Genomic DNA, 26,484 nt, shown 5'->3' on the forward strand with positions numbered 1-26,484 from the left:
TACAGACATGCGATCAAAATTCAGGCGTTTGCATTTATTTATTTATTTATTTATTAAATTTTTATACCGCCCCCTCTCCCGAAGGACTCGGGGCGGTGAACAGCCAAAATTAAAAACACACAATACAAATATTAAAATACATTAAAACAAAATTAAATTATCTTAGGCTTCTCCAATTTAAAACCCCGTTACCCATAAAATTCACCCAATTAAAAAAAAATTTTTTTTTTTTTAACCCAGCCCGGCTTGCTGAAATAAAAAAGTCTTCAGGGCCCGGCGGAAGGTCCGGAGGTCCGGGATTAGTCGTATCCCTGGGGGCAGCTCGTTCCAGAGGGCGGGTGCCCCCAGAGAGAAGGCTCTTCCCCGGGGGGTCGCCAGCCGACATTGCCTGACAGACGGCATCCCGAGGAGACCCTCTCTGTGGGAGCGTGTTGGCCGGTGGGAGGTTATCGGAGGCAGAAGGTGGTCTCGTAAATAACTGGGTCCTAAGCCATGGAGTGCTTTGAAGATGAGAACCAGCACCTTGAAGCGCACTCGGAAGACCACTGGAAGCCAATGCAGCTCGCGCAGGAGAGGTGTCACGTGGGAGCGCCATGTCGCCCCCGTAAGTACCCCGCGCGGCCGCATTCTGCACCAGTTGGAGCCTCCGAGTGCTCCTCAAGGGGAGCCCCATTTATGACCGTTGTAGTGTCCCCAGGGTTATTTGTGATCTTCCTAGACATTTCTGACAAGCAAAATCAATGGGATGGAGGGAGCTGGATTCACTTAACGACTGTCTGATCCGCTTAACGACTGCAGTGATTCACTTAGCAACCATGGCAAAAAAAATATATTAAAAATTGGGGTGCAATTCACTTAACAATTTCCTTGCTTAGCTCTGCTCCCAACTGTCATGTAACCCCACAGTTAAATGTAAGTAAAAAATGTAAATTTACATTTATAATTTATAATTAATTATAAATAAATTTACAACTTTATTAATATGTATTTGCAAAAGAAAACCATCATTTAAAATGCCTACTATTTTTTTTCTAGGTAGATATATGGAGGGGAATTTTTTTAAGTGTTTCTCTAAATATTACAAAATATTAAACCGAAAATTTAATTCTCTATCGAGCAACTTTTCACGCATGCGCCCTCGGTCGCGGACGTGCCGCATGCGCAACACACGTGAATGGAATTTTTGTAGACGGCCTCCTTTGCGCCTGCGCGTCCTTTGCGCCCTGCAATCTCCCACCGAGGGACGAGCGTGGGTGTAATTGCCTTCTCTTTTCCTGGAGCGTGAGGACGAGTTGGGGGCCACATTACGCATGCGCCGTCTTCGAACCTGATCGGAATTTTTCATGGAGAGCGGTCGCCGGCGTCAGCGCGAACGGGCCCTCGGCGCATGCGCCCTCGCGTGCTTCGCGTCCACAGGCGGCAGAGGGGAAGATGGCGGCGGTGGTACAGAATGTGGTGAAGCTGTGAGTGGAACTGTCCCCTCTTTCCCTCCCCCCATTTCCTCCCTTTTGCTTGCAATGGTACAACCCGAACCTTAGACGAAGTGCGCGCAGGAGGGTTGTTGGGGAAGAGTCCATTCCGCTCGCGGGGGTGTTCCTGACGGGATAATGGAAGGAGAGGGCTTAGCTTATTGAATCTTTTTTTTCTCCTCTGCTCGTTGCTTAGGACTAAAGCGATATCTTTAAAAAGTGGGTTTAAAAAAAGCGGACGGAGTCTGTGTGTATGTGTGTGTGTGTGTGTGTATGTGTGTATATGTATGTTTTGGGGGGGCTGCAAGAAAGCAAAAGTGTCCCCCCACCTCAAAGTTTCAAAAGTGAGGTACGTGAGGGGGGAAAAAAAAGACCATCCGGCCACTTTAAGATGCCTTTTAAAGATGGGGAGGAGCTTTTCAAAAAGGAAAAAAAACACCTTTAAAAAAAAAAAACCGAACCCCAATTATGAATCTTCTGAGGGGAAATTTCAGGTAAATCCCCCCCCCTCAAAAAAAGGCTAAAATGAAATTAAGTAGATGGTGAGAGGAACTTGTGGAGGCTAGGGAAAAAATATCCTTTATATTATATTTTATAATATTATATATATATCTATATATAAATAATATTTTATATTATATAATATATATTATATTTATATAATGTATTTAAGGAGTAGGTTTCTGAGGGGAAAAGGGGGGGAAGGAAAAGGGGGAAAATCCCCTTTATATTATATTTTATAATATTTATATTATATTTTATAATATATAATATTTATATTATATTTTATAATATATAATAAATATAATGTGTTTAAGGAGTAGGTTTCTGAGGGGAAAAGGGGGGGAAGAGGGAAAATGGAGAAATTAAATTTTGGGGAGCATCTCCCACCTGGTAGGTTGGATTACAACTCCCATCATCCTAAGCCTGCCCTTTGCTACAACCTATCTGTCTTCCTGGCAAACCTCACCAGGAAAATGAGTCAAAATAAATCAAATTTGGGACCGCTTTTTTTGGAGAAAATGAACTCTCCCAACAGTTGTAACTGTGAAAAATGGTCGTAAGTTGCTTTTTTCAGCTCTTGTTGTAACTTAACAAGGGTCACTAAATGAACTGTTGCAAGTCGAGGACTGCCTGTATAGAGGGGGTTGGACTAGAAGACCTCTAAGGTCCCTTCCAACTCTGTTAATTCTGTTCATTTTGACAGCCACTTGCATAGCTACTCAAAATAATGGTGGAAGGAGAGTTGAGAGTAGCTGTCTTAAAAATAAAATGGTACAAGTTTAACAAGCTCATTCTTTCCATTTGAAATATCACTTTGAAGTTGATTTGGGAGAGCTTATTTCCAGTGAAAAAGTGTTATGAAGTTGCAGGTTGTGTTGTGTGCAGCTTCTCAATCTCCCACAGCCCTCAAATGTTCCTGACTTGATTAGGGAAAGTAAAGAGAATTACATATAATGCATTGATATTCCATCTTCAAAGACCAAATTGGATGATTGGGAATGCTGTTACATTTTGTGTGTGTGAGGCAAACAATCATAACATCCCATCTGCTTTTTATAGGAATTGGTTTGGGATGAGAAAGGCAGGATATAAAAAAACCTCTTAACCCATGAACGGGTGGAGTGGAAACATTTGAGAGAAATAAAAACTTATCATATGGAAGGAGATGGAGGGACACAGTTGCAGCAATTTCCCCATAGAAAGATGTTTATTCATTTGAAAGGATGCTGCATTTTGGCCTTGGAAAAGGAGAGGAACTGAAATGATCAGAATCCTCGAATTAGTGAAGGTTTGGGCAGAATTATAAAAACAGTCGTCCTACTCAGGTATTTCTGAATCCTGTGAAGAATTTCAATAGAGATGGTTAAAACCAGGAGCTTTATGTGTTATCCCAAATTTCTGAACAAAACCATGCTATTTGTTGAGGAAATTGTGGGTCCTAACTGAGCCAAGGTCATTTTGTGTGTGTATGTGTGTTTTTTGAGTTGCTAAATTTCTTTAAGATGTTTCAGTTGATAGTTGATGATCAAGATTGAATATAAAACATTGTAAGCATAGTGGGATTCTGATTTAACTAGTTAATTTTCTCTCCCTCTCTTTGGTTTCCTCCCCAGACAGCAAAGTTGTAATGTTACTTTCTTTCAAGCAAGTTGCATTGTTTTCTGCACCCTCCTTCAGCTTTTTTAGTGTGTGGCAAGGTTTAAACATTGAAATTACTATAATTATGGACTGTTCAATTAGAGAGACTTCATTGCTGCTGCACCACAGATTTTTAAAGAACAAGGGGAAAATGCAAGCTGTGTACTCTTAGATATTTCTGCATTCTTTTCTCTTAGAACTTTCCATCATAAGCCTCTTTGCTAATGGATTTATTGAATAGAATTTGGGCATTTTCTTTCTTCGGTGAATTTACTAGATTGAAAGACAGTTGCCGTATATACAATGCCAGCTCCACAGGTGCTTCTTTTGTTCTGGAGAAAGGGGGGGGGAGCGTAAATCCATGCTTATAATTTGAATTTCAAACCAGCCTCTTCACATTTAATTATGACAATATCTGTGAAGGGCCAGCTGTGTGAATGAAATACAATATTTGTAATTTGTCAAAAGATCCATCCTGCTGAGGTGGTTTCTTGTAATGCTTAGGAAGTGAGATCATCCATCTATAGTTTCCTGGATTAAATAGGGGCAGGTTCATCATCAGAATAAGTGATAATGTGATACACTTACCGTAAAGTATGATGAGTGAATCAAGATGATATAGCTTCAACAATAAATCATGCTTTATAAAAAAAAATAGCTTTATGTTGACATACAAACTCATTTAGTGCCTCCCAGAGAAGTACTTCAGGCAGGGATACACAATCAGAGTCCCTAAAGATGAATGCAGATTCTCACAAAAGCTGGGGCTGGTTTGTACTTTTCAGTGTGAAAGAAAAATGCAGAAGGGTTGTGGCCAGCCCATATTCAACTGAGTTGTAATTATCACCATCATCCTCTTTTAATAACCCCATAATCCCTTGTGGAGTGGAGTCTGGACAACTGAATGGAGCTAGCAGAGTGTTTACTGGCCAGATGCCCTTCCTGTCACCAATGTAGAGTTTTTTTCAGCAGATATATTTTCAGTATGCCCAGAGAGATAAATATCTCCCTTTACCTAGGATCGAACTCACAGCCTCCTGATTGTGAGGCGAGAACTCCACCTCTAGGCCACAGCACCACAACTGAGTTGTAATTACATTTAAATGAAATCAAATAAATGTTTTGCTGAATTTTACTTCCAACTTCTCTCTTTATATTAAAACATCCCCCTCCCCCCAAATGAACACTGTCGTACTACAGAAAGACATTTCATTAACGGTGTCACTCCCAATCTTTTGTCCTAGCCTTGGTGAACAATATTACAAGGATGCAATGGAGCAATGTCACAATTATAACGCCCGGCTGTGTGCCGAAAGGAGTGTCCGATTACCGTTCCTGGATTCGCAGACTGGGGTGGCGCAGAGCAACTGCTACATTTGGATGGAGAAGCGGCACAGGGGACCAGGTGGGGCATCAGGATGGCATATGAAAACTTGGCCTCTACCCAGGATGTCAATTCTGTGATGTCACTTCCGGGTGGCAGCTTTCCTGCTTCAGTTCGTTCAGCATGAATTAGTGCTGGTATAGAGTAAAAATACTTGATTTTTTATGTTATTTATTAAATTTAAATCCTGCCCATCTAGCTATCAAGTAACTCTGGGCAACTTAATGATTCCTGCAAAGAGAGCTGCCGGAAGTGTTCAGTACTCCAAACCGGAAGAGTTTGCTATAAAGTTTGCCTCACTTTATAAGTGCTTCCCTCCCCCCGATTTTATATATAAATTGAATAATTAAGCAGACTTTGATTTCCTCTTTTTCCTGTTGTTGGAAGGTTTGGCGTCTGGCCAGCTCTATTCTTATCCGGCTCGACGTTGGCGGAAAAAACGCCGTTCCCATCCTCCAGAGGATCCAAGACTTTCTTTCCCTACCATTAAACCAGGTTTGCCTCATCTGTATTGTACCAAGTTTTACATTTTGACGATTTACAGATGGAATCATAACAGAGCTTTCACCTGGCCAAAGTGATCATCCGGGCATATATTACAGAATAGGAAAATTCCGGGGGTAATTTGGACAGGTAGATGGGCTAGAAGTCGAGAACTCTGTAGTTCTAAATCAGCCACAGAAAAGTAACCTTTGTATCCTGTTACTTGTATACTAATGGACCAACAGGACAGCCAGACGTTTTAAACATGTCAGGTTGCAAGTAAGAATTTCCATGCAGATCGAACCTTAAAGGTGGCAGAAGAGATCATGTCATTCTTGTGTTAGGACCTAATAGATTTCTGCATTGGCCTGTGGTGCCTGTCAAACTTTTCTCAGGTTATTTGGCCAAGGTAATGGAAGTTTAGATGGAGAGGTCCTTGGTGCTCTCTGAGCTTAGTTATTTTCTTGCAGACATTCCATGACCCAACTAGGGAACATGATCAATGTTAAAAAGGACGGAGGGGAGGGGGAAGGAGGAGAGGACTATGGGGTCCTTCGTACTCTCTGAGCATGGTTGTTTTCTTGCAGATGTTTTCCTTACCCAAACTAGGTAACATCATTGATGTTGTTACCTAGATTGGGTCATGAAACAGCTGCAGGAAAACAACCGAACTCAAAGAGAGCACCAAGGACCCTTTCATTTCAACCCTTAAGTTACAAATATTCTCCTTTATTGGTAGTTTGGATTCTTTGTCTTAATGGTATTAAGACAATGAAATCTCTGTTTTTGGCAGACACTGAGCAGGCCCTAAAGAAAGAAGGCTTAATCTCTCAAGATGGCAGCAGTTTGGAGGCCCTCTTAAGGACAGACCCCCTTGAGAAACGCAGCTTGCCTGACCCTCGTACCGATGAAGACAGCCTCAGCGAGTTCCCCGTTGCCAATAGCCGCACCCGGAAGGTAGTGTAGAGAATGGCAGCCTGTGATAAAATAAAACATCTTTCCTTTGAAAGATGTTCATGTATAGAACATATTGTTCTCTTTCTTTCTTTCTTTCTTTCTTTCTTTCTTTCTTTCTTTCTCTCTCTCTCTCTCTCTCTCTCTCTTTCTCTTCCTTCCTTCCTTCCTTCCTTCCTTCCTTCCTTCCTTCCTTCCTTCCTTCCTTCCTTTCCCCCCTCTCTTTCTCTCTCTTTCCTTCCCCTCCCTTCCCTTCCTGCTTTCTTATCGCCACTCAACTGTTGCTCTGGCCAGCAAAGGAAAATTAAAAGTTAAAATTAAAAAATATAATAATTCAAAGCTGCCAAGAATAAATCATTTGTATTTTATTTATTAACTTCATATGCTACCCACCTCCCTGTCAGGCGACTCTTGTCTCTCAGGCTGAGGGCTGTGTAGGAGAACTCTCTGGCCTCTTCCCCTTGAGAATAGTGACGTGGAACTCCTGTTGGGAGAGGGATTAGAAGTGGATCACCCCTCATTCCTTTCTGGGTGCTGGGATCCTGTAGAGCAGTGTTTCTCAACCTTGGCCGCTGGACAATGTGTGGATTTCAACTCCCAGAACTGGCTGGGGAATTCTGGGAGTTGAAGTCCACACATCGTCCAGCGGCCAAGGTTGAGAAACACTGCTGTAGAGAAACCAGAGCTTGTTTTTAGACTCCCTTTCCCCCTTGGTTCGTGCTGATCATTAACATTCAGTGCAAAGAGATACAGAGGGACGAGGATTCTACGACTTAACAACTTCGACTTAACGACCGCAATCCATTTCTGTTGCTTAAGCGAGAAAATCGTTAAGTGAGCTTCGCCCCATTTCACCCACAATTGTTAAATCGCTGCAGTTCCTAAGTTACTCTCACGGCTTCCCCATAAACTACCCTTGTCAGAAGTTGATAACATGACCCCGGGGACATTGCAGCCGTCATAAGTATGCCGTGCACCTGAGCTTTGATCGCGTGACCGTGGGGATGCTGCAGTGGTGGTAAGTGTGAAAAACACATCATGAAGTCACTTTTTTCAGGGCCGTCATAACTTCAAGCAGTCACTAAATGAACTGTTGTAACTTGAGGCCTACCTATATGTAGCCACTAGGGCAGTGATGGCTAACCTTTTTGCCAACACGTGCCAGGAGGGTGGGGGTGTGGGGGGGTCACGCATGTGTGTGCCCACACCCATAATTTATGTGCCTTGACCCCACGCATGCGACACCCCCCCTCCCCCTCCCCCTCCCCTCCCGCTCCTGGCACGTAGTGGCCCAATAGGCCCGTTTTTCTTTCTCACCTGGCTCCAGGACCTCTCTAGGAGTCTGGGGAGGGTGAAAACGGCCTTCCCCACCCTGCCGGAGGTCCTCCAGAGACTGAAAACAGCCTGTTTCCCTACTTCTGGTGGGCCCAGAAGACCCGAAAATCAGCTGGTGGAGCTGAGCTTGCGTGCCCACTGATAGGTGGCACACGTGCCATAGGTTCGCCATCACAGCGGTAGGGGAATAAGGAAAACCACAGCATACAAATACACTTGTTCCATCATATATTTGAGAGAGAGAGCACAAAATATTTATTCGATGATATTAAAAAAAAAACCTTAGAGGTGCAGTGGCAATATCCTGGATCCTATTCAAGTTCTATTTATCGTTCAGGCTGTGCAGGTAGTCCTTGACTTATGACCACAATTGAGCCCAAAACTTCTGTTGTTAAGTGAGATGTTTGTTAAGTGAGTTTTGCCCCATTTTACCACCTTTCTTCCTTCAGTTGTTAAGTGAATCACTGCAGTTGATAAAAGTTAGTAACCCGGTTGTTAAGTGAACCTGCCGTCCACGTTGACTTTACTTGTCCGAAAGTCGCAAAAGGGGATCACGTAACCCCCCCCGGGACGCTGCGACCGTCATAAATATGAACCAGTTGCCGAGCATCCGAATGTAAATCACGTGACCATGGGAATGCTGAAAAGGTCGTAACTGAAAAATGGCCAGGCAGGGGTCACTTTTTTTCAGTGCCGTTGTAACTTTGAACCGGTCGCTAAACGAACTGTTGTAAGCTGAGAACTACCTGTATCTGCTTTTGGATTCAGAATCTGCACTGAAAATGGTCCCTGATGGAGCAAGAATGTTGTTGCTCTTAGCATTTCTCCTGCACAGCTGCTTGCAAACTGGGCTTGCCTGGTTCTTACAGTGAAGCTATTAATGCATTGATTGACGAGACGAAGGGGGGTTGTTAATCAGCCAGCTTGTCAAAGAACCCGACACCCGCAGAGCTGTGATTTCACGGGAATATTCCTTTGGATGAACCAAACAATCCGTTTCTCACAGCTTTTTGCACCCTTTTCTTTTTGTTTCAGCGGATCCTGGAACCCGATGACTTCCTGGATGATCTGGATGATGAAGATTACGAGGAAGACACCCCAAAACGACGAGGCAAAGGAAAGGCCAAGGTAGGGAGTTATATTTCAACTTCCGTGTTCTCACTGAATCTTACATAGGCTTCTCTAAGGCAGAGTAAAGAGGGCCTCTGAACACTTTAGGCAAGGAATAGAATAGAGCAGAGCTGGGAGGGACCTTGGAGATCTTCTAGTCCAGCCCCTTGTTCAAGCAGGAGAACCTATACCATCTCAGGCAAGTGACTATCCAATCTCTTCTTAAAAACATCCAGTGATGGAGCACTCATGACTTCTGGTGGCAAGCTGTTCCACTGGTTAATTGTCCTCACTGTTAGGAAGTTTCTCTTCAGTTCCAGGTTGCTTCTCTCTTTGATTAGTTTCCATCCATCGTTTCTTGCCTTGCTTTCTGGTGGAAAATAAATTGACTCCCTCTTCTTTGTGGCAGCCCCTCAAATACTGGACGACTGCTATCATGTCACCCCCTAATTCTTCTTTTCTTTAGACTAGCCAAACCCAAAATCCTGCAGCCGTTCTTCCTATGTTTTACTCTCCAGGCCTTTGATCATTTTAGTTGCTCTTCCCTGAACTTTTTCCAAAGTCTCAACCTCTTTTTTGTAGTATGGTGACCAAAATTGGTAGCAGTATTCCAGGTGTGGTCTTACTAGGGTTTTAGGAGATACCTAAAGTATCCCAAAAAGGGACATGGTGGCTCAGTGGCTAAGACGCTGAGCTTTTCGATCAGAAGGCCGGCAGTTCAGCGGTTCAAATCCCTAGTGCCGTGTAACGGGGTTAGCTCCTGTGACTCGTCCCAGCTTCTGCCAACCTAGCAGTTCGAAAGCAGGTAAAAAATGCAAGTAGAAAAACAGGGACCTCCTTTGGTGGGAAGGGAACAGTGTTCGTGCGCCTTTGGTGTTGAGTCATGCCGGCCACATGACCACGGAGACATCTTCGGACAGTGCTGGCTCTTTGGCTTTGAAACGGAGATGAGCACCGCCCCCTAGAGTTGGGAACACTAGCACATATGTGCGAGGGGAAACATACCTTTTTAAAATGTCCCAAAAGATGCTGGGGAGGCAGGTATTTTAAAGTAGAAGCCATTAGCTGGGTGCAGGTGTTACTCTTGAGCATATAAAAATCAAAATTCTGAGTCTTGGTTAATCCAAGTTATTATTATCTGCCATCTGAAAAAGATCTTAGAGTGGTTTAGAGAAATGAATAAATATTTTAAGATTGTTACAAACAACTTTCACTGGGTGGCAGCCTTGGTCTACATATTTTCTTAGTATGATTAGCAGAACTAACCACCTACATGCAAGTAAGCCCTTGCTTAACGCTCATTGGGACTGACAACTCTGCCCCTAAGCAAAGTGGTCGCTACATGAGGAAATCTCATGACCGTAACTGTGCTTTCTGACTGAAAGCAGACGAGACTATTCAGTTTCATATCTTCATCTTTTGTTTGCCTCCTAACCTTTCCCCTCTCCTTTGGAATGCTCAAATGCTTGCTTTTACTGTCTTGTACCCATTGAAGGCAATGTGATTGCATTGGCAGCCTGGGACTGGGAGCTGTGGGCATGCTACACAAACAGCTTCTCCTTCCAGTGCCGTATCCATCATCGGACATTGGCGATCCTATTTTTATCAGCAGCCACACGAAAAAGTGCTGCTGAGTTTTGTTGAAACCAGTCCCTAAGATTTTGAAGCCATGATCTTCTTCTGCCTGGACCTCGTTTGCCTTCAATCTTTCCTTGGAGGATTAAATGAAGGATGCCAAATTTTTCTGTACATATCCCATGTCCGAAATAGTCTTAACTTTCACTTTTTTATGGTTTTGACGATTTCCCTTGGCTTTCCCAGGCGGCTTATCACCACCTCCTTTCGGATTTTGTCAACTCAGGTTATACGTAACAGCCGCCTGTCAATCCACATTTCAAGTAGAAAAGATGTAGCATCTGACAAGCCTGATTTTCAGTCTTAGGCTTATGTCGTGACTGCAGAAGACCAAACAGCTTACTCTCTTCAAATCCCTTCTCTCCAATCTCTCTGCTCTGTGAGAGGGGAGGGAGAACTACAAATCAGATACAGTACAATGCATACTTAACTGGAATGCGGTTCCATCTTAGATTGTACTTTTTCCTCCAAACCCGGAAAGAAAGCATACTGTGCATCTATCTTCAATTTTTAAAAAAATAATCTTAATTTCCTTATAGGGTAAAGGAGTTGGGAGTGCTCGGAAAAAGCTGGATGCTGCCATTTTGGAAGACAGAGACAAACCTTACGCATGTGACAGTGAGTAAGAAGGCGAGCCGGGTTATAGTAAACAGCTTCTCGATTTTACTGGTGTATAAGCCAGGAGTAGCTCCTGGTGTTAGGATGGGGTTGCCTGCGATTGCCCTGGTGGGGGTCTCCTGGGAAGGTGTGCCACAGGCTGGCTACGCCCCCACCTCCTTTTACTTGGCCCCCTGTTAATCGTGCAGTGGGCCGAGAGCCATTTGGGGTGAGCTGAAATGCGTCATTCATCACGCAGTGTGAAGGGGGTAACATTTCTTTACCCGACTTCCTCCCCTCTCCCAAAAATGGCAGTTTTGCCTGAAGAGGTTTTTTTTTTCAGTTTTGCCCTGATGAGGAGTTCAGTGAGACGCAGAGACACACAGCATTGGCCACTTCTCTGCTGCCTGAAGTTGTCTCCCTTCAGAGAGCATCTTGGAAACGGATTCACTTCTGAGTTAGGGGTCTTCGCTGTGCCTTTTTCCGTCCCACCAGTGGGATTCTGGGAAAAGTTCTAACCCGTTTCTTTCTGGCAGATCCTACAATTGGATCTCACACACCCACACACAGAGCAAAGGGAGGAGAAGCTGTCTTACCCTGGGCTTTGCTGCTGCTGCTTCTTTTTTGGGGGGATAGTCTTATTTGTATCTTGTTGAACCTCACACGCAGACCCCAGAGTTACGGTAGACAGCGTCTCCTTTGGCTCCACATTTCACAACTGTTTGATCTTTGCAAAAAAAAGAAAAAGAAAAAAAATGCCCATGAAACCTTGGTGATTAATGGAAAAGTTGGGAGTGAAGGGTGATTGGCAAGACCTTTTCCCAAGGGCAAATCTCATGAGCTCCTGAAATTCCTTTTCTTTTCTCTCCTCCTTTACTCTCCTGTAAGAATTTTATACTGGCCTCTCTTAATTTGAAATAACACCAGTTGACTTTTTATTTTTCTCTCCTCCTTTTTTTAATCGCTCTGTATAGCTGACTTGTGTGCATGTGACGTGCGTGACCTTACAGACTGCCTTCACCTTTCTCTCATTCTCTTTTCTGTGTTTCAGATAGTTACAAACAAAAGCATACCTCGAAACCTCCTGACCGAGGTATTCCATTCTTTCTGTCTTGCTGTTTAATTTCCTCCTGATCTTGTTCTTCTGAAATGTTTGCTTTTAAAAACACTTTTTCCTCCCCCCCCCCTTTTTTTTTTTCCTTTTCAAAAAAACCCCCGGGTCTTCTCGTGCAGAGTGCCAAAAATCCCTCCCTTCCGATGATACCTACTTTGGTTTTATGTATGTGACATATTGAGAGGGGCGGGTGGGAAACATGCATTGGTGCACGAATTGTGCGTTTGGGAAAGATACAAATTCTTTTGAAGTGTGGTGGTGAATGTTGAGTTGAGAATTCGACGTTTTCGTCTAGAAGGAGGACGGATTTGAGATAGTTGTCAAGCTTTGCAAAGCGAGGCCGAAGAGAAAATGGTTTCTGGGGAACTCTGGGAGTTGAAGTCCACACGTCTTGAGAAAACACTGTTGTGGAGCATAACGGGCTAACCCCCAGCATCAATTCCGACCAGCTGCATTTCCAAATCTGCTCTGCAAGATATTGGACGTGGCAAGGGCATGCATTTACTTTTCATCGTTGCTAGAATCTGCGAATCCTGTTTAATATACCAATTATCTTAATTGGCATTAAAAGAGAAGATTGTTTTTCTGCTGGCCTGCTGGGCCCATGCCCCATGGAGTGGGGGGTAGCACCTGAGTTGGGACTTTGCCTTCTCCAGCTGAGAAGACTTGTTAGCACAGAAACAGGGCAAAAGGTCTTCAGGTTTTATAAATTCTGTTAATAATAGCCCAACGCCTGAGTCTTCGGTCTTCATTCCCTTCATTAAGCGACCTCTGAGCTATTTGCTGGAGAAGTTCTTTTCTTTCTCAGCAGCCTAGGTGATCCTAGATAATCAGTTGGATTTCTGTTGGATCTGTTGGAAATCTATTGATTTCAGCAAAAAAATGGGAAGTGCTCAATTCTGGCAGACTGTTGGGAATATAGGTAGTCCTCACCTTATAACTATAATTGAGCCCAAAATGTATGTTGCCAAGTGAGGGATTTGTTAAGCGAGTTTTGCCCCCACTTCACGACTTTTCTCGCCATGGTTGTTAAGTGAATCATTGCAGTTGTTAAATTAATAATCCGGTTGTTAAGTGAATCTGGCTCCCCCATTGACTTTGCTTGTCAGAAGGTCACGAAAGGGTTGCAGCGACACCCCCCGCCCTCCCTGGCTCACTGCAACCGTCATAAATATGAACCAGTCACCAAGCATCCGGATTTTGGTCACGCAGCCGTGGGGATGCTGCAAGGGTCGTAAGTGCGAAAAACGGTCACAAGTCACCTCTTCCAGTGCCGTTGTAACTCCGAACAGTCCCTGAAAGAACTGTTGCAGGGCCGAGGACTACCTGTGTCACCAGTCCTGCTGGCTATCTCCTTGACAAAGACAGTTCTAAGCCTGAATCCAGCTGTTGATAGCGATAACGAGAGACAATCCTCGGTCACAGAAATGCAACAGTCAGGATCTGTTCCCCTTCTGCCTTTGCTCCTCTTCTGTGGAACGTAAACTTGTAAGTTTGAAGGAGAAGGGCTGGGTTTTCCTATCCCACCAGCAAATGAACCTTTTTCCATATCCATTTTGGTTGCCGACTATAGTAGCTGCACAGAGGAGCAGGGCCTACTAGCTCCAGTTCTTTACATAATCAGCTGGGTTTACGCAATCCTTAAGAGAGCTGTGATTTTTTTTTCTTCTTCTGGGCAAATTAGATTTCCAATCGCTGGACAAACACACATAACCCACACACACACACACACACATTCCATGTGTACACACACACATCATCCATACCGAAACATCCCCGAGTTGTGAGACCTACATAGCTGAAAGGATTTGGAAAGGATTTGTTTCTTTTTATCCGCCACCATCTTCCCTCCCACCCGGCAGCTCTACTGCTTCCTTCTCTAAATATGGTCTGTTTTCTTGTTCCTGTTCCTGAGCTGTTTTCCAGATTTAGGATGTATTGTTTCGTGGATTAATTTGAGCCCCAAAGAAGGTGATGGATTACTTGTTCTGCTTCCTTTGCCTCTGAATATGTTCCTGGCACATTCTAAAGCTAGGAGAATATGTTCCTGGCACATTCTAAAGCTAGTTCTATCAGCTCGTCTTCCTTCCAGTAATTTGCAGAGAAGGATAGTAAGCAATGAGGAAGGTGGCATTTCTGTTGAGGGACGAAAAGACCAGCTAAAATGTAGCCCAGGCCTCTTTCTGTAGATTACGGGGGTCTCCCAATTTGGCAACTCTTAACACTTCTGGCATTTAACTCCCGGAATTCCCCAGCCAGCAAGGCCGTCTGGGAGTTGAAGTCCACAAGAGTTAAAATTGCCAAATTTGGAGACCCCGGCTGTAGATAGTTGTGGACTCACTGATGTTGCTAACTAACGCACCTTGGATGGCCTTGATGGTGGATGCTGAGAGCTGTCATTCAGCAATATGAGGCAGGCATATTCCTAATCTTCCAGTCCCAGAATTCCCTGTTCTACTAACACCCACCTTTCCCTTTATGACCAGAGTCAAAAAGTGGTTAAAAGCTAAAGCTTATAAACCATGCTTTTCCTTAAATAAGGAGCTAGTTTTAAAGCATTACCATGCTGGGTGCAGAAGAAGGGATCTCTCTTCTCTCTCCCCACTCCACCCCACCCCCAGTTAACTCTAAAATGCATTAACCAGTGTATAGCTTTTGCACGCTCATTTGCCCAGGCTGGGCTTAAACTGACAGTAATACTGTAAGCTAGAAAACACAAGGCTGCACCAGAAGTCCAGGGGGTGGTTTCGTGTTCCAAGCACCACATGAGCCAAAATTTGGCACAAGGAAGAGAACAAAAAATAGAATCGGGATTAAAAAAAACCCTTATGCAAGTCTTTTAATTATGAGAAGTCTAACAGGGATATAGGCTTAATTATAATAAAGTCTAGAATAGGGATATTTCTGAAAAATAACTTACAGGGAAAGGCTGGATTTGGGAAAGGAGAAATGCCAAATCGGGGTCATACCTGGGATTTGAGAGGAACTGCGTAAAGGATGAAGTCTTGAGTAAACATGCTTCCCCCCCCCCCAAGACACATTATCCTGCACACGTGGAAAGGCAGAAAAACGTCCTCGCTGTCCATTGAATATCCTTAACCTTTGCTTTTTGGACATCAGATAACATCCGTAGAATTTCAGTCCCCTTTGTTTCACGAAAACCAGAGGGTTGAATTTCATCATCCGTCGTCTGCATGCACTCTGTGGATTGTTTGCAATGCTGGGTTAGGGTGCGGAGTGTTGGCCATTCCGTTATTATGGCCAATGGCTGTTTTGCTTGTGGCCCTGAATGAGCTGCCTTGGGAGTTTGCCGAGTCCCCTAGACCAAGGTGACAGGGCAGAAAACCTGGGTGTGGCTGAAGGAATCAGGTTCTGCTCTATGAGAAGAGAGAATACCTCTCACCCTGCTACCAGCTCTGTGCAACTATAGGCACCCCTTCTACTTCTGTGCAAGTACTCCTCAAGTTACAACCGTAATTGAGCCCGGAATTACAATCTTTAAGTCATTGCAGCCGTCGTTCGAAGCATCAGGTGACCACGTTCAAAGCTATGATCATTTGTAACAACAGCCATTAAATGAATGTAGCAGTTGTTAAGTGAATTTTTCCCAATGGGTGGTTTATTTTTTTTTTTTCCCCTTGGTCTTTTGCTGGAAACCAGAAGAAAACGCTGAAAAACCAGCAAAAAAAATAATAATGTCCCCATCGCATTTGAGTGACCGCAGGATGCTGCAAAAGTGCAAAAAATGATCATGTGACCACGGGGTGGGGGTGCGCAGCTGTCGTAACTCCAAAAACAGGTCATAGGTAGCTCTTGAGGAGGCCTGTCGTAACTTTGAACAGTCATTAAGTGGCCGGTTGTAAACGGAGGACTACCTGTTTGGGGGAAGCAGGCAAGCAAGGTGCTTTAGGGTGGCATTTCAATGAAGGCTGAAGCCCCCACTGGTGGGTTTTGCCAAGAAGGGACGTGGAGAATTGGGTGGGGGGTTTGCTCTTTTACAGCCGGCGTGTCTCTCAAGTGTTTCCTTCTGATCCTTTCCTGTTCAGTCTGTGGGAAACGCTACAAGAACCGTCCGGGCCTGAGCTATCACTACGCTCACTGTCACCTGGCGGAAGAAGAAGGGGAGGACAAGGAGGACTCTCAACCCCCCACGCCCGTCTCACAGAGATCAGAGGAGCAGAAAAGTAAGCTGCAGAGATCTTCTTGTCCCTCCCTTTGACTTGTTTCGAATCGGGGGATGGGGGGGGAGGTGAGGTTTTCTATGCTGCCATTCATCCTGATCCCCTGTGAATCAGGGCAGAATCTTTGTTTGGCCCTGCTGGTCCTTGCATAATGGAGATCGTGGCACAGTCTTGCTGTCAGGTTGCATTTTGTCCACTTTGGCATTCGTCACCTTCCACTCCCTCCTTCTTTCCCCAACTCCTCACTGGCTCTCTTGTTTCGAATCACCTGCAGTGGCCGGAGTCCGAAAGGGGGCTCCAGCTCTCTTTTGCCCAATTAATGCTTAACAACGGGAACTTTCTCTAGCGAGGGGTGTTTCTTCCTCCGCCGCCAATTCCCTAGCCCTTCCATTTTCCGAGAAGATCGTGGGGCTGCCTTGAGGCCCGCCTCCCAACCATGAGAATTGACAGGCTACAATTACCAACCACGGTTAGAAATGGGCTCAGCTACGGGTGGTTTTTAAGTGGTGGCAGGAGGGGACCATGCCAAGGTGACCTCCCGAGGTTTAAAAAAACCCAGAAATAACTTGCAATGAATATGTACCGTATTTTTCGGGGAATAAGACGCGCTTTTTTCCCCTCCTAAAAGAGGCTGAAAATTTGGGTGCGTCTTGTACTCCGAATGTGCCCAAAATGGCACCTGGAACAAATCCCTTCGACATTTGGCCTGCTTTAGTCACTGGAGCTCCCTCCGAAGAACAGCTGTGCTTTAGAAGCTCTTTTTAAGCCCCAACCAGCCCCAACCTCAAAACCAGAGAGCAAATACCTGGTAGGCAGAAATATATATATTTTTTTTCCTATTTTCCTCCCCCAAATCTATGATGCGTCTTATACTCTGAAAAATACAGTATGTTAGGAAACTTGCTGGGCCCAAGTTATGTTTTTGATCTCTCAGTTACGCTGCCCAAAGTTTTCTTTGCAGGATTTGCCTGTTTTTTGGTGTGTGTGTGTGTCTTGGGGTTTAGCTGGACTACTAAACAGGACAATCCTCTGCCGTGCTTTGAAAGACAAACCCCTTCCTCCTCTCCCATAGCCAAGAAGGGTCCCGATGGCTTGGCCCTGCCCAATAATTACTGCGACTTTTGTCTGGGGGACTCGAAGATCAACAAGAAGACGGGGCAACCCGAAGAGCTGGTTTCGTGTTCGGACTGCGGGCGATCAGGTACGTGAGCCGATGGGAACCTTCTCTCTCCCCCTTGGGTGCACCCTTGAGAAAAGGATGTGTGGGGGAAGGCTCTCTTTCACCTTAGCTGTCCACCTGCCAGATAACTCACCCAACTTTCCTAGGGAAAGGAAAAGGTTCCCCTCGCACATACGTGCTAGTCGTTCCCAACTCTAGGGGGCGGTGCTCACCTCCGTTTCAAAGCCAAAGAGCCAGCGCTGTCCAAAGACGTCTCCGTGGTCATGTGGCCGGCATGACTCAACGCCAAAGGCGCACGGAACGCCGTTCCCTTCCCACCAAAGGGGGGCCCTATTTTTCTACTTGCATTTTTTTTTTACCTGCTTTCGAACTGCTAGGTTGGCAGAAGCCGGGACAAGTCACGGGAGCTCACCCTGTTAACGCGGCAGCACTAGGGATTCGAACCGCTGAACTGCCGACCCTTTCGAACGACAGGCTCAGCCTCTTAGCCACTGAGCCACTGCGTCCCTGTTTAGGGCAAGGTGGGTATGTCTTAATGCTACTTCTCTCTTCTAGGGCACCCATCTTGCTTGCAGTTCACCCCGGTCATGATGGCTGCCGTGAAGACCTACCGCTGGCAGTGTATCGAATGCAAGTGCTGTAACATCTGCGGCACCTCGGAGAACGATGTGAGTGTGCTATCCCCTTCCTGCCCCTCTTCCCTCCCCCCACCGCCCCCAAAAAAGGCTGATCTGGTTCAAGTTGGAAAGAATCTTCTTAGTTCTGCTGCCTTCTTCCTTTTGGGGACAACCCTCCCCCCCCCCCGCACTTCCTCTCCTCTGGACTTGACCTCTCCCTCTTCCCACCTCTGATCACAGATCCTTTTGAAGCCTGCTTCTTACGATGGCTCCTCCTAGAAGACCAAGATTAAACCTGATATTTGAATTGGGGTTTTTGCTGTACGTTGCATCGTAAATTGAGCGGCTAGATTCACGCTGCATCATGCCGGGCTGCTAAAAATTGAACCCATCTTAGGATCTCAGGGGGAATGCAGCTGTGTAATTTGCTGCTGGGTGACGATTATGCTGTGAACTTGGCCAGGGTCTAAGAGTGTATCAATTGCTTGGAGCTTTTTGGTGGGGGGGGGGGGGGAACCCCTCTTAAATTGAAAACAGTTGCCTTGAACTCAAAACAGGTTCTTCCAACCTCACCTGGTCTGACCATTCTGGAGAGCCTTCCAAGTATGGGGTCTTTTGCATGCTGGGAACGGTCACATTTTTGGGGTTCATAAAAAGAAAGGGTCCTCTCGATGTTGTTTTCTCCAGTCCAACAGGCAGGAGGAGTTAAACAGCATCCTTCTTCATTGTTTCTCCCTCCCCATCTTCCTCAGGACCAGCTGCTGTTCTGTGACGATTGTGACCGTGGTTATCACATGTACTGCCTCACCCCACCTATGTCAGAACCCCCAGAAGGTGAGTGCTATTCTGCTCCCTTTCTTGTGGCTCCCCCATCTTTCACCTAGGCGAGATTTTGGAGTTGCGAAGGGCTGTGCATCCCAGAATTGTTGAGCTCCTTCTTCCTTCCTTCCTTCCTTCCTTCCTTCCTTCCTTCCTTCCTTCCTTCCTTCCTTCCCTCCCTCCCTCCCTCCCTCCCTCCCTCCCTCCCTCCCCCTGGCTGCCCTGAAATTGGAGTTCCAGCTCATTAGGAAAGACCCCAGGCCCACTGCTGTGGCTCATTCTCTTTTTAAAATCAAAATGTGGAAAAGTTACCTTGCAGGTTAGAGACCTGTTCCGTTAAGGGTCTCACTGCCTGTGAATGTTCCCAGAAGTACTGGCCAGCCCCTGAATGTTATGAAAGAAATAGCATTTTGAAGCCTCAAATCTTGTAGCCTCCAACTTACAATATTTTTGGCCTTCCGTCATGAAACTTCATGTGGTTTCAAGCTGCCCGGGGTCATCCTATTGGAGGAATGGCAGCTTATAAATTAAGAGAGAATGAAAGAAGGGGAGGGAGGGAGGAATTAATTTGAAAAAGGAAAGAAGGGGATTGGAAGGGAAGGAAAAAAAGAAGGAAGGAGTTTAAAAAGGGGAGGGAAATAAGGAATTTAAAAAGGGAAGGAAAGGAATTTAAAAAGGAAAGGAAAGAGTTTAAAAAGGGAAGGAAAGAAGAAATTTCAAAAGGGAGAGAAGGAGTTTAAAAAGGGGAAGGAAAGAATTTAAAAACGGAAGGAAAGAAGGAGTTTAAAAGAAGGAAAGAAGGAATTTAAAAAGAGGAGGAAGGAAGGAAAAGAAAGAAAGGAAGTTCAAAATGAAGACATATGTTACGTGCACTCATACACACGCACCCACGCTGCCATCTTAAAAAGATTGCCAACCCTTCCTGTATCATGACAGGGCAAAATGGTGGCTTTGTAGCAAGCGCTTTGTTTCCCGAGCCAGGGCTGACTCAGGGATTTGAGAGGATCCTTTCAGCTCCTGTTAATTTCAAACAGTCCCTTCATTTTTACATCACTCGACAAGAGAATCATGAGTCACACTTGGGCCGTGACGGCTCCAGTTAAATTAGAGATGCAGAGAAAGTCTCTCTCTCTCTCTCTCTCTCTCTCTCTCTCTCTCTCTCTCTCTCTCTCTCTCTCTCTCTCTCTCTCTCTCTCTCTCTCTCCCTCTCCCTCTCCCTCTCCCTCTCCCTCTCCCTCTCCCTCTCCTTCCCTCCCTCCCTCCCCCTCTCCCTCCCTCCCTCCCTCCTTCTCTCTCTCTCTCTCTTTCTCTCTGCCTTCACTCCTGTTGCAACTTGTCTTCTAATGAGATGACGCACACAGAACCATCCCAGCTCCATGGCATAGGCCCACAGGATGTGAGCCAATGCATTGTCCCGTTTAGAAGTTCCTGCAACTAATCTTTACATCTGCAGTTAAACATTAGTTTGGAGGAGGTAACGACCTCTGCCCGAGAATCTGACATATCGATGCCAACCTGGCAGTAATGATTTGCTCATCTCCAGAGAGTCCCAAACCAACTTACGTTGGATCACTAGCCCCTATTTCCTGACAGCGAGAACAGTTAATCCGTGTGGGTGCTCCATCCCTGGAAGTTTTCAAGAAGAGACTGGGTTTGTCTGGGATGGTATCAGGACTCCCGTCTTCGGTAGTGGATTGGACTAGAAGACCTCCAAGATCCCTCCCAGGCCTATGACTCTATGAAGACCTCCAAGATCCCTTCCAGGCCTGTGACTCTGAAGACCCCTAAAGTTCCTTCTAGGCCTGTGACTCGATGAAGACCTCCAAGGTCCCTTCCAGGCCTGTGACTCTATGAAGACCTCCAAGGTCCCTTCCAGGCCTGTGACTCTATGAAGACCTCCAAAGTCCCTTCTTGGCATGTGACTCTATGAAGACCTCCAAGATCCCTTCCAGGCCTGTGACTCTGAAGACCACTAAAGTTCCTTCTAGGCCTGTGATTTTATGAAGACCTCCAAGGTCCCTTCCAGGCCTGTGACTCTATGAAGACCTCCAAGGTCCCTTCCAGGCCTGTGACTCTATGAAGACCTCCAAGGTCCCTTCCAGGCCTGTGACTCTATGAAGACCTCCAAGGTCCCTTCCAGGCCTGTGACTATGAAGACCTCCAAGGTCCCTTCCAGGCCTGTGACTCTATGAAGACCTCCAAGGTCCCTTCCAGGCCTGTGACTCTATGAAGACCTCCAAGGTCCCTTCCAGGCCTGTGACTCTATGAAGACCTCCAAGGTCCCTTCCAGGCCTGTGACTCTATGAAGACCTCCAAGGTCCCTTCCAGGCCTGTGACTCTATGAAGACCTCCAAGGTCCCTTCCAGGCCTGTGACTCTATGAAGACCTCCAAAGTCCCTTCTTGGCATGTGACTCTATGAAGACCTCCAAGATCCCTTCCAGGCCTGTGACTCTGAAGACCTCTAAAGTCCCTTCTAGGCCTGTGACTCTATGAAGAACTCCAATGTCCATTCCAGGCCTGTGACTCTGAAGACCCCTAAAGTTCCTTCTAGGCCTGTGACTCTATGAAGACCTCCAAGGTCCCTTCCAGGCCTGTGACTCTATGAAGACCTCCAAAGTCCCTTCCTGTCATGTGACTCTATGAAGACCTCCAAGGTCCCTTCCAGGCCTGTGACTCTGAAGACCTCTAAAGTCCCTTCTAGGCCTGTGACTCTATGAAGACCTCCAAGGTCCCTTCCAGGCCTGTGACTCTATGAAGACCTCCAAGGTCCCTTCCAGGCCTGTGACTCTATGAAGACCTCCAAGATCCCTTCCAGGCCTGTGACTCTATGAAGAACTCCAATGTCCATTCCAGGCCTGTGACTCTGAAGACCCCTAAAGTTCCTTCCAGGCCTGTGACTCTATGAAGACCTCCAAGGTCCCTTCCAGGCCTGTGACTCTATGATTTAACACCCATAAGTTTCTGCTCTGACCCGAGAAACCTAAAAGGAATGGGAATAAGCAGAGAAAGGGGAAAAGGACTGAGTCACAGTTTATTTATTTGTTTGTTTATTTATTATATTTATATACCGCCCTTCTCCCGGAGGACTCACGGCGGTGAACAACCTGGATCAAATACATAAATATAAAAGTTAAAAACAATTTAAAACCAGATTAAATACTTTGGCCCACAAAACATCCCATTAAAATCCAATTTAAAATTTAAAATCGTTAAAATTAGGCTAGCCCGGCTTGCTGGAATAACAAAGTCTTCAGGGCACTGCGGAAGGTGCGCAAGTCCTGGATTCTCCGTACGTCCGGGGGCAGCTCGTTCCAGAGGGAGGAGGAGGTGGCAGGAGCCCCCACTGAGAAGGCTCTCCCCCGGGGGGTCGCCAGTCGACATTGTCTGATCGACAGCACCCCGAGGAGCCCCACCCTGTGGGAGTGTACCGGCCGGTGGGAGGCTGTCGGTAGCAGAAGGCGGTCCCGTAAGTACCCAGGTCCTAAGCCATGGAGCGCTTTAAAGATGTTAATCAACACCTTGAATCGCACCCGGAAGACCACTGGGAGCCAATGCAGCTCGCACAGGAGAGGTGTTACATGGGAGTGCCCCGCCGCCCCCATAATCACCCACGCGGCTGCATTTTGGACCAGCTGGAGCCTCCGGATGCTCTTCAAGGGGAGTCCCATGTAGAGAGCATTGCAGTAGTCCAGTTGGGAAGTGACGAGGGCATGAGTGACCATGCGCAGGGAGTCCTGATCCAGAAAGGGATGCAACTGGCGGATCAGGCGAACCTGATAAAAAGCCCCCCTGGCCACGGTCGTCATATGCTCTTTTAAAGACAGCCACGCGTCCAGGAGGACACCCAAGTTGCGAACCCTCTCCATGGGGGCCAATGACTCGCCCCCAATAGCCAGTGATGGCACCAGCTGGCTATATCGGGACGCCGGGAGCCACAGCTACTCAGTCTTGGAGGGGTTGAGTCGGAGTCTGTTTCTCCCCATCCAGACCCGCACGGCCTCCAGGCACCGGGACATCACTTCAAGGGCATCATTGGGATGGCCTGGGGTGGAGATGTACAGCTGAGTGTCATCAGCGTACTGATGGAACTGCACCCCAAAACCACGGATGATCTCACCCAGCGGCTTCACATAAATGTTGAACAGAAGGGGCGAGAGGACCGACCCCTTCGGCACCCCACACATAAGGCGCCTCGAGGACAACCTCTGTCCCTCTGCCAACACAAACTGCGACTGGTCAGAGAGAAAGGAGGAGAACCACCGTAATACGGTGCCCCCAGCCCCTCCAGTGGGCGCAGCATGATACCATGGTCGATGGTATCAAAAGCCGCTGAGAGATCTAATAGGACCAGGACAGAGGAACAACCCCTGTCCCGAGCCCTCCAGAGATCATCAACCAATGTGACCAATGCCGTACCTCCCTGCTGTACCCAGGCCTGAAACCGGACTGGAACGGGTCTAGATAGGTAGTGCTCAACTTACAACAGTTCCTTTAGTGGCCATTTGAAGTTAATAACAGCACTGAAAATAGTGACCTTTTTTTCACACTTAACGACCGTTGCAACATCCCCGTGGTCGCATGGTTTATATTCGGACGCTTGACAGCCGACTCACATTTATGATGGCTGCAGTGTTCACATGATCCCCTTTTGCGACCCTTCTGATGAGCAAAGTCCATGGGGGGGGGATTCACACATTCACTTAAGAACCACGAGAACTTAAAACACCCGCCGCGATTCATTTAACAACCGTGGGCAAGAAAGGTGATCAAATGGGGGCAAAACTCGCTCGGCAGATTTCTCAACCGAAACTTTGGGGCCCAATTACGGTCGTGAGTCAAGGACTAACCCGCACACACAGTTTTTTTTTTCACTCGCTTGAATAACGAAGATGCTTTTCTCCTCGCAGGGAGCTGGAGCTGTCACCTCTGCCTGGATTTGCTGAAGGAGAAAGCCTCAATCTTCCAGAACCAGAACGCCTCCTGATCACTTTCCAGTCTTCGAAGAGAACCTTCACTTGTCCAGTCTTTCTCTCGGGGAGGGGGGGGTTAATCCAGTTCCTCCTGCCGCCTCCTCCTCCTCCTCCCACTTTGGGTCAGTGTCTCCCTTATTGGTTGGATCGCACACATCCGTACGCAGACACACACTCACACACAAACACACGCACACACCTCTGCCTCACCATGTCTCCTTCTGTCATTCCCCCCTGCCTCCTCTCTGGCAGTTGGGGCTTAAAATTCCTCCCCTCCCCCTTAAACCTTCACCTAAGGATTTTGAGACCCTTTTCTCAATAATAATAATAATAAAACTCCCAGCATCCATGATAGGCTGAGGAGCACCACAGCTGGCCTGGGAGCATGAAATGCTCCTTCTTTTCTCACTCACACCCCAGCTTGAGGGCTCTGTCTGTACAAGCGAGACCGGAAGCAAAAAAAGAAAAGAAACCTATTGAATGGTTTTTACTTGATTTTTTTCCATCTGCTTCCTCTGTTCAGCCCCATCGCACCACCCCCGTAACCCCAAATCTTCTAAACTCCACTTGTTCCTTCGTCCCTGTAAGAAACCTTTATTTTACACCCCTGCCCCAGCCCCCCCCTCCCCCAAGCGTGGTTCAAAAATGGCACCACAGCAGCCATTTGAGAGGATTGTGGGTGGCATGGGAACCCAAATCAAAAGGCCATCCTCCAGGCTTGGCACAAGCAAGCGCTTCAGCAAAGTAACTCGGTTTGCCCCATTCAAAATGATCATCTTGGACTTTGACAAATCAGCATCTTGGATGAGTTAGGAAAGTCCTGCTCGGTTTACATCCGGGGGAAGAGAGTGTGTATCCATCACTTTCCCCTCTTCGTTTACCAAATTCCTTAAGTATGGGGCCTTGGGTACCAATCCCACATGGCGTCGATCCATGTGACGTGACGGTGGATTTCAAGATGCTTTCTTCCATGCGCGTGTGTTGGTGTGCACGAGCATTTAAAGCTCCATCAAGCTTTTTAACACACCGGCGTTAATCCCTTCCTTCGTTCAGGGAGTCTGCCGGGATGTGTAAGTTGTGTGGAAGACTTCGAGGGCGGTGGTTCGTTGGGCAATTTTTGGGTGGATGCTGACTCTAAAGCAGGGGGTGTCCAACCTTGGCAACTTTAAGACCTGTGGACTTCAACTCCCAGAATTCCCCTGCCAGCATAGCTGGATTGACGTCCACAAGTCTAAATTGGCTGGGAAATTCTGGGAATTGAAGTTCTGCAGTCTTAGCTGGCTAGGGAATTCTGGGAATTGATGTTCAAAAGTCTTAGTTGGCTGGAAATTGAAGTCCACAAGTCTTAAAAGTTGTCAAGGTTGGATACCCCTGCCCTAAAGCTTTGGGCTTATTCAAATAAGCCGCTTTAAAATCTATTTTGAGTCTCCATCACCAGAGGCCTAGAGTGAGCCACGTCCCTCCTGCATGCTTTTACTTCCAACTCTTGCTGCTTCCTGGTCCGATGGGACTCGGGGGTGTTGAACTTCTCTTGCAGGAACAAACCCACTTTTTTCTTTTCACTATTTTCCCCCCCTCCCCCTCGGGCCCCAATCTGAGGATTTGGTCTTGCTTAACAAGTGATGCTTTTTAAATTAAACAAAAACAAAAAATTCCGAATCCCCATTCCTTTTCCTCCCTCCCTCCCCTCCAGTGGCAAGGTTTTCTGCAAGATCCCGCTTGCAGAAGGAGAGGCCTTTTTTCTGGAATAGGGTTTTTGTGTAATATTATACTTGTAATGTGCCTGATTTTTCTAAAGATTGTCTTTAAAACCTACCTCCAACATTCCCTTTCACACTCATCCTTCCGCGTCTTCTCCAAAGGCTCCTTCTCTTCTTCCATCTTTGCCGAAAGCGAGGGGAGACTCGGGACTGCCAAAGCAAATGGGATCTGCTCTCTCTCTCTCTCTCTCTCTCTGTCGCACTCACTGGGATCTAGTCCGCACACAAGTGCTGGAATTTGTTGATGTGAGGTCGAACTTAAGGCCGGGTGGCGTCTTCCTCCTTGATTCTCCCTACCCTGCTTGGCAGGAGAGGTCAGCCTTCTTGACTCGGTGCCTCGCTTTTATCGCTGTGCTATCTAGGATGGGGGCCCAGCATGCTGAAGGACACCCAATAGTGGGAAAAGACGAGAGATATGGGTCCTAGTGGGGCAGATTTGGCCCACAAGAGAGCCAGGAACAAAGCGACCGCTGGAAGCTTTGATCCAGTCACCTTCACTGCCCGCTCAGTCCTTCAAGAGGACTTGAAACTTGAAGACTAAAAAGTGTTCCCTTATGGGGAACTCGACTGTCTCTTGAGTTATGTGTAGGGGAGAGATAACTATTATTTGTGCACTTAACTTGGCTCTGGATTCCCTTTTAGCTGTAGTTTTTGTTTTTTTTTTTAATTCGTTTTAATTCTTTTCTCTCTCCATACCCCAGGGAGATGCAGCTGGGGCTGGCTGTCAGGGCCC

General features: G+C 46.5%; 1 protein-coding gene across 3 annotated transcripts; it reads left to right on the forward strand.

Moving 5' to 3' along the window:
- The first annotated feature begins 1,261 nt into the window (after window positions 1-1,261).
- On the forward strand, window positions 1,262-26,013 carry DPF2 (double PHD fingers 2). 3 transcript variants are annotated; one of them, XM_070950533.1, is made up of 12 exons: window positions 1,262-1,463; window positions 4,856-5,016; window positions 5,383-5,490; window positions 6,272-6,435; window positions 8,803-8,895; window positions 11,052-11,130; window positions 12,161-12,202; window positions 16,270-16,407; window positions 17,477-17,605; window positions 18,140-18,252; window positions 18,954-19,035; window positions 23,929-26,013. In XM_070950533.1, exons 1-12 carry the CDS (start codon window positions 1,432-1,434, stop codon window positions 24,003-24,005), a joined length of 1,218 nt encoding a protein of 405 aa, XP_070806634.1. In that variant the 5' UTR covers window positions 1,262-1,431; the 3' UTR covers window positions 24,006-26,013. The 3 variants fall into 3 exon arrangements, with proteins under 3 accessions (XP_070806634.1, XP_070806635.1, XP_070806636.1); XM_070950534.1 differs by lacking the exon at window positions 12,161-12,202; XM_070950535.1 differs by lacking the exon at window positions 6,272-6,435.
- Window positions 26,014-26,484: the final 471 nt, after the last annotated feature.

This window comes from Pituophis catenifer, unplaced genomic scaffold (genome assembly GCF_029215685.1).
Source record: "Pituophis catenifer annectens isolate HBS135680 unplaced genomic scaffold, rPitCat1.0.hap2 SCAF_10, whole genome shotgun sequence".
NCBI classification, from domain to species: Eukaryota; Metazoa; Chordata; class Lepidosauria; order Squamata; family Colubridae; genus Pituophis; species Pituophis catenifer.

Excerpts from the sequence above, each read along its gene's own strand:
- DPF2 (XM_070950533.1), top strand. The coding sequence starts at position 1,432 with ATGGCGGCGGTGGTACAGAATGTGGTGAAGCT. Across the intron at positions 5,491-6,271 it reads TTTCCCTACCATTAAACCAG|ACACTGAGCAGGCCCTAAAG; the intron begins GTTTGCCTCATC and ends TGTTTTTGGCAG. Across the intron at positions 18,253-18,953 it reads GCGGCACCTCGGAGAACGAT|GACCAGCTGCTGTTCTGTGA; the intron begins GTGAGTGTGCTA and ends CATCTTCCTCAG.